The sequence below is a fragment of the Myxine glutinosa genome, chromosome 10 (genome assembly GCF_964187855.1).
Source record: "Myxine glutinosa chromosome 10, kmMyxGlut1.1, whole genome shotgun sequence".
Taxonomy (NCBI): Eukaryota; Metazoa; Chordata; class Myxini; order Myxiniformes; family Myxinidae; genus Myxine; species Myxine glutinosa.
Window position 1 is genome coordinate 124,230,431 of NC_136270.1, and position 7,500 is coordinate 124,237,930.

General features: G+C 51.0%; 1 protein-coding gene across 1 annotated transcript in view; it reads left to right on the forward strand.

Annotated features, from left to right (window-relative positions):
* Positions 1-1,677: 1,677 nt before the first annotated feature.
* Positions 1,678-7,500, forward strand: part of LOC137418000 (zinc finger TRAF-type and ring finger containing 1) — a gene marked incomplete at its 5' end in the record, with an annotated part of 6,032 nt that continues 209 nt past the window's right edge. Inside the window, 3 exon segments of the mRNA XM_068103944.2 lie at positions 1,678-1,916; positions 5,513-5,724; positions 6,911-7,500. The exon segment at positions 6,911-7,500 is cut by the window's right edge and continues 209 nt beyond it. Coding sequence (XP_067960045.2) covers positions 1,678-1,916; positions 5,513-5,724; positions 6,911-7,302 — 843 coding nt within the window.

Genomic DNA, 7,500 nt, shown 5'->3' on the forward strand with positions numbered 1-7,500 from the left:
CACCCTCCCTCCCCCCCCCACACCACTCCTACCTTTTCACCCTCCCTCCCCCCCCCCACACCACTCCTACCTTTTCACCCTCCCTCCCCCCCCCACACCACTCCTACCTTTTCACCCTCCCTCCCCCCCCACACCACTCCTACCTTTTCACCCTCCCTCCCCCCCCCACACCACTCCTACCTTTTCACCCTCCCTCCCCCCCCACACCACTCCTACCTTTTCACCCTCCCTCCCCCCCCACACCACTCCTACCTTTTCACCCTCCCTCCCCCCCCACACCACTCCTACCTTTCACCCTCCCTCCCCCCCCACACCACTCCTACCTTTCACCCTCCCTCCCCCCCCACACCACTCCTACCTTTCACCCTCCCTCCCCCCCCACACCACTCCTACCTTTCACCCTCCCTCCCCCCCCACACCACTCCTACCTCCTCCCTCCCTCCCTCCCCAACACCACTCCTACCTCTCTCCCCAACACCACTCCTACCTCCCTCCCTCCCTCCCCAACACCACTCCTACCTCCCTCCCTCCCTCCCCAACACCACTCCTACCTCCCTCCCTCCCTCCCCAACACCACTCCTACCTCCCTCCCTCCCTCCCCAACACCACTCCTACCTCCCTCCCTCCCTAACACCACTCCTACCTCCCTCCCTCCCCAACACCACTCCTACCCTCCCTCCCTCCCCAACACCACTCCTACCCTCCCTCCCTCCCCAACACCACTCCTACCTCCCTCCCTCCCTCCCTCCCCAACACCACTCCTACCTCCCTCCCTCCCCAACACCACTCCTACCTCCCTCCCTCCCCAACACCACTCCTACCTCCCTCCCTCCCTCCCTCCCCAACACCACTCCTACCTCCCTCCCCAACACCACTCCTACCTCCCTCCCTCCCTCCCCAACACCACTCCTACCTCCCTCCCTCCCTCCCTCCCCAACACCACTCCTACCTCCCTCCCTCCCCAACACCACTCCTACCCTCCCTCCCTCCCCAACACCACTCCTACCTCCCTCCCTCCCTCCCCAACACCACTCCTACCTCCCTCCCTCCCTCCCCAACACCACTCCTACCTCCCTCCCTCCCTCCCCAACACCACTCCTACCTCCCTCCCCAACACCACTCCTACCTCCCTCCCTCCCCAACACCACTCCTACCTCCCTCCCTCCCCAACACCACTCATACCTTTTCACCCTCCCTCCCTCCCTCCCTCCCTCCCCCCCCCCCCCACCCACACTCCCCACACCACTCCGACCTTTTCAACATTCCAACTTTTTACCCTCCCCACCACCACCACCGCTCCTCACCCTCCGCACGACCACCACCGCTCCTCACCATCCCCACGACCACCACCGCTCCTCACCATCTCCACTACCACCACCGCTCCTCACCATCCCCACCACCACCACCGTTCCTCACCACCACCACCGCTCCTCACCATCCCCACCACCACCACCACCGTTCCTCACCATCCTCACCACCACCACCGCTCCTCACCATCCCCACCACCACCACCGTTCCTCACCATCCTCACCACCCTCACCGCTCCTCACCATCCCCACCACCGTTCCTCACCATCCTCACCACCACCACCGCTCCTCACCCTCCTCCACCATCTCCACCATCACCACCACCACTCCTTTTTGCAAATGGTTTCTTTCACCATTTTGTTGCCTCCAGTGTTCCAATGGTCACCTGATGTGTGCCGGATGCTTCATCCACCTGCTGGCCGATGCTCGCCTCAAGGAGGAGCAGGCAACGTGCCCGAACTGCCGCTGCGAGATCAGTCTCAGCCTGTGCTGCCGAAACCTCGCAGTTGAGAAGGCCGTGAGCGAGCTACCAACTACCTGTGGCTACTGTCAGCAGAAGTTCCCCCGTGCCTGCCTGGAGCGGCATCAGCACGACCACTGCCACAATCGGTAGCTCGGGGGCACGTACACGTACCAAAGGGTCGAATGCCATTTTACTTTTGTCTGGATCGAGTGTCCACTCTGAGACTGCCAGAGCGGTGGTTTGAACCTTGGCCGAGTCCTACCAGAGGTTTTTTAAATGGTACATGTTCCTTCCTTGCTTGATGCTCAGCGTTTAACAAGGCACAGACAAATAACCACAGGTTGGCATCCATGTGGAGGAGGAAATTCCTGTTCAGGAAATGCCCCGCTGAGTGTGGTGAGAAAGGCAGCGCCATTGTCGTGACGTCGCTACTACTCAGAGTTCCTCAGGAAGTGATGGCACTTTCCGCAACCTCGGTGGCTGTTTGTCTCGTCTGACCGGCTTGTGTTGTCCGGTGGCTGTTTGTCTCGTCTGACCGGCTTGTGTTGTCCGGTGGCTGTTTGTCTCGTCTAACAGGCTTGTGTTGTACGGTGGCTGTTTGTCTCGTCTGACAGGCTTGTGTTGTACGGTGGCTGTTTGTCTCGTCTGACAGGCTTGTGTTGTACGGTGGCTGTTTGTCTTGTCTGACAGGCTTGTGTTGTACGGTGGCTGTTTGTCTTGTCTGACAGGCTTGTGTTGTACGGTGGCTGTTTGTCTTGTCTGACAAGCTTGTGTTGTACGGTGGCTGTTTGTCTCGTCTAACAGGCTTGTGTTGTACGGTGACTGTTTGTCTCGTCTAACAGGCTTGTGTTGTACGGTGGCTGTTTATCTCGTCTGACAGGCTTGTGTTGTACGGTGGCTGTTTGTCTCGTCTGACAGGCTTGTGTTGTACGGTGACTGTTTGTCTCGTCTGACAGGCTTGTGTTGTACGGTGGCTGTTTGTCTCGTCTGACCGGCTTGTGTTGTCCGGTGGCTGTTTGTCTCGTCTGACAGGCTTGTGTTGTCCGGTGGCTGTTTGTCTCGTCTGACAGGCTTGTGTTGTACGGTGGCTGTTTGTCTCGTCTGACAGGCTTGTGTTGTACGGTGGCTGTTTGTCTCGTCTGACAGGCTTGTGTTGTACGGTGGCTGTTTGTGTCGTCTGACAGGCTTGTGTTGTACGGTGGCTGTTTGTCTCGTCTGACAGGCTTGTTTGTACGGTGGCTGTTTGTCTCGTCTAACAGGCTTGTGTTGTACGGTGGCTGTTTGTCTCGTCTAACAGGCTTGTGTTGTACGGTGGCTGTTTGTCTCGTCTGACAGACTTGTGTTGTACGGTGGCTGTTTGTCTCGTCTAACAGACTTGTGTTGTACGGTGACTGTTTGTCTCGTCTAACAGGCTTGTGTTTTCGGTGGCTGTTTGTCTCGTCTAACAGGCGTGTGTTTTCGGTGGCTGTTTGTCTCGTCTAACAGGCTTGTGTTGTACGGTGGCTGTTTAGCTCGTCTAACAGGCTTGTGTTGTACGGTGGCTGTTTGTCTCGTCTAACAGGCTTGTGTTGTACGGTGGCTGTTTAGCTCGTCTAACAGGCTTGTGTTGTACGGTGGCTGTTTGTCTCGTCTAACAGGCTTGTGTTTCCGGTGGCTGTTTGTCTCATCTAACAGGCTTGTGCTGTACGGTGGCTGTTTATCTCGTCTAACAGGCTTGTGTTGTACGGCGGCTGTTTGTCTCGTCTAACAGGCTTGTGTTGTGCAGTGGCTGTTTGTCTCGTCTAACAGGCGTGTGTTGTACGGTGACTTTGTGTTATACGGTGGCTCTTTGTCTCGTCTAACAGGCTTGTGTTGTTCGGTGGCTGTTTGTCTCGTCTAACAGGCTTGTGTTGTACGGTGGCTGTTTGTCTTGTCTAACAGGCTTGTGTTGTACGGTGGCTGTTTGTCTCATCTAACAGGCTTGTGTTGTATGGTGGCTGTTTGTCTCATCCAACAGGCTTGTGCTGTACGGTGGCTGTTTGTAGTACTCTTTGTACGGTACGTTTGTCGTACTCCAAATATTGGGCTCTATATCGTACTTTTTGGTGCTCTATATGGTACTCTTTTTGGTACTCTATATAGTACTTTTTGGTACTATATAATGGTACTTTTTGGTACTCTATATAAGTACTCTTTTTGGTACTCTATATAGTATTCTTTTAGTACTATAGAGTATATACTCTATATAGTATATAGTACTCTTTTTGGTACTCTATATAGTACTTTTTAGTACTCTATATGGTACTCTTTTTGGTACTCTATGTAGTACTTTTTGGTACTCTATATAGTACTTTTTGGTACTCGATATAAGTACTCTTTTTGGTACTCTATATAGTACTTTTTGGTACTCTATATCAGTACTCTTTTTGGTACTCTGTACTCTTTTTGGTACTCTATATGGTACTCTATATAAGTACTCTTTTTGGTACTCTATATGGTACTCTTTTTGGTACTCTATATGGTACTTTTTGGTACTCTATATAAGTACTCTTTTTGGTACTCTGTACTCTTTTTGGTGCTCTGTACTCTTTTTGGTACTCTATATGGTACTCTTTTTGGTACTCTATATGGTACTCTATATAAGTACTCTTTTTGGTACTCTATATGGTACTCTTTTTGGTACTCTATATAGTACAAATCCCTCAAATTTGTGAAGAATCGTTACATTTTTTAATTTAGCACCTGGATCCAGCCTGGTGTTGGCTTAGCGGTTCGGGTGCTGGCTTGGGATCCTAGGATCCTGGGTTCGAATCCCAGTCGATCGCTGAATTAACGCCAGGGGGGTTGACTCAGCCTGCCATCCTTCCGAGGTCGGCAAATTGAGTACCAGCTTGCTGGGATGAATGACCACGGTGTGTACCCCGATTTAGTAATAGGTACACCGTATCCCTGCGCATCGAAGAGCATGACCAAGGGTTGGCGTCGGGAAGGGCATCCGGCCATAAAAACATTGCCTCAAACAGGGAACCATGATTGTCATGGGGCCCGCAAGGCTAACCCCCGCTCTGGCGGGGAAAATGGCCTTAAAACGATCATTCATTCATCCAAATCCTCACCAAAATCTAATCGATTTATTTTTGTCACCCACCCACCCTGTCCACCGAGTTTCATCCGAATTGGTCCATAACTTTGAGACGTCTTACTCAGACAGACAGAGACAAACGGGGGTGAAAACAACCTCCATATATCTTTGGTGGCACAGGTAAGAGAATGGAAAATTGAAGTGCTACAAACTGGCAGTGTTGTCCACAGCATATATAATTGAGGAAATGTTTGTTAGCGCGACAGGAGCAGTTTGACAAGCACGTCCGAGTTTTCATGAGCAGCTTTGTCAATAAGGCTCTAATGCTCAACAATCAAAAACACAGGTAACTTATGAAGACATCCCCACGTTGAGGTGACGAGGATGCACTCTTGTCTTAGGGTTAGGGCCAAGTGGGTCTTTGCTGTCTAAGGAAAATGAAAATAACACCATAGCGATGTCCGGGTGTCTCCCCAACTGGTCTCGTCCCCACTCCTCCCCCTCCTCGATAAAATTGGGTAAGTGGTAAAGATTGGGCTCCTGTAGAGTGTAGATGAATAGATCGAATGGGCATGATTAAGCAAATGGCCTCCTAGGTCCAATTTTCTCATATTTCTTTGCAATGGGATCACAAATGGGCTTCTGATATTGATAAACATCCCCTCTACCTACTCTCTGCAGGCCAACCCGTTGCAGGTACTGGCGGATTGGTTGCCGTTGGGAAGGCCCATATCACAAGGTTCCAGCTCATGAAGCAGCCTGCGTGCACCCCCATAAACCAGGTGGGGACCTCATGGAGATCCTTGCAGAGATGGACACACAACACCAGAAGGAGGTGTCGCTGTTTCAGGATATCTTGCAGCTTCTCAGCCTCGAGAAGATCGGCTGTACAGGTAGTGCTGCACCTTGCTCAACTCCACTATGTGTGATGCTGTCTTGCTCTATTTAATCACTCCCATGTCACATCAAGAGTGGCTGTTCGACTGCTCTACCCACCTCTTCTTCCCTCTCGGGTTCTTGATGACAAAACAAAGTGTTATCGTTGTTGTAATTGCCTAATTGACCATGCTTTGCATTTTCTTGCCATTCAACATCTTGTCTTTCGATACGTCATTCAGCTTTGCTATGTTTATACCATCTTCACTCCATCTTGAATCAAAGCTATCCTGATGACCTCACTTCCTTTCTGTCACATACGAGGTGGTACGGGTAACATTGAAGCGACATTCACGATTCATTGTTCTTCAAAAGCAACAGTGTTGCACAAGTATTCTTCACAGGCTCATAATCCAAACTGCAGCACTTATTGTCTCACGGTCTTCAGGGTTGGGTTTTGAAGGTTATGCCCTTCAAATGGTCTCCCTCAGAAGTGATGCAGGAACGTCGACCCAATCTGCTCATTATCCATAAGGCCAAGAAAGAAAATCTTACTCTCAGGTCTTTGCCCCCTGTGGAAAGTGCCTGGGTAAGCGGAGCTTGTATGGATACAACTGTAGGTACTTATGATGGGTATTATTCTTACAGATTCCTTGTTTATGTGATTGTCGGTGTACAGGCCGACTGGGTGTCCTCGGACGCGATGCGCGTATTCCTAATTGCCTCTGGTATTCGGACAGTGTGTAGCCTACCACATGGTCTGGTGTCTTGTACCGCACCTTCACTTTCAAATTTATTCAGAACGAGCAGCATTTGTGGACGGAGCTTCATTCGTATGGATACAGATGATTGAACTCTCCTTTAGCTTGGAACGATTGAGGCAGTTGCGAAGAACAGCTTCACACACAGCAGACCTTTCCCTGCAGGTAGTCGAATGATCCATGTCTTCACAACCTTAAACCCTAATCTGAAAAGATAAAATTGACTTTTGTCAGTTCTCTGCATTCACCTCATGGTACCAAAGCATTTGCATCGCTTCAATGTTTCTGTGCAACCTTGTTTGTCCAGTCCTCCTGAAGATTGGTCCACTCGATGCCTTTTTGCTTATCCGCTTGCCTCCCTTCCTTATGGTCTCTTGCAACCTGCTTTTACATTCTCACCCTGTTTACCTGTTCCTCCTCACTCTTCTCTGTATGCCCATAGAAGTGCAGTTCCGGCCGTACCGTACAGATGACTTTATCACACGCCTCTACTACGAGACCCCACGCGTCACGGTACTGAACCACACGTGGGTGCTCAAGGCCCGTGTCAACGACTCGGAGCGCAACCCAAACTTGTCGTCTGAGCGCACTTTGTCCTTTCAACTTCTCATGCGCAGCAAACTCCCAGCAGCCATGGACTGTGCCTTTCTCCTCTTGCGCGCTCCCTATGAGGATGTGCCTCTGCGCCCCGTTGTGTACCGACACACCTTCAGCGGCGAGAGCACGGAGAGTCCCTACCTGCCGTTGCCCATTACAGGTGCCATCGAGTGCAATCGCCTGCTTGCTGCCAAGAACTTTAGTTTGCGCCTCTTCTTGTTCCATGTAACCAAGTAGTGAGGAACAGGTTAATAAGATATATTTAAGAGAAGGATTTATCTTTAGCTTGTTCATCTGCCCCTCAAGTGGCAAATGGCCGATTATATTAGACAAAACTGAATAAACCTAAGAGGATAAGCTGAATGTTGTCGTTTGTATTTTGTGGACAAAAAGCACTTACAAAGGTATGTTGCATGTCAGATGTTGCTGTGTTTT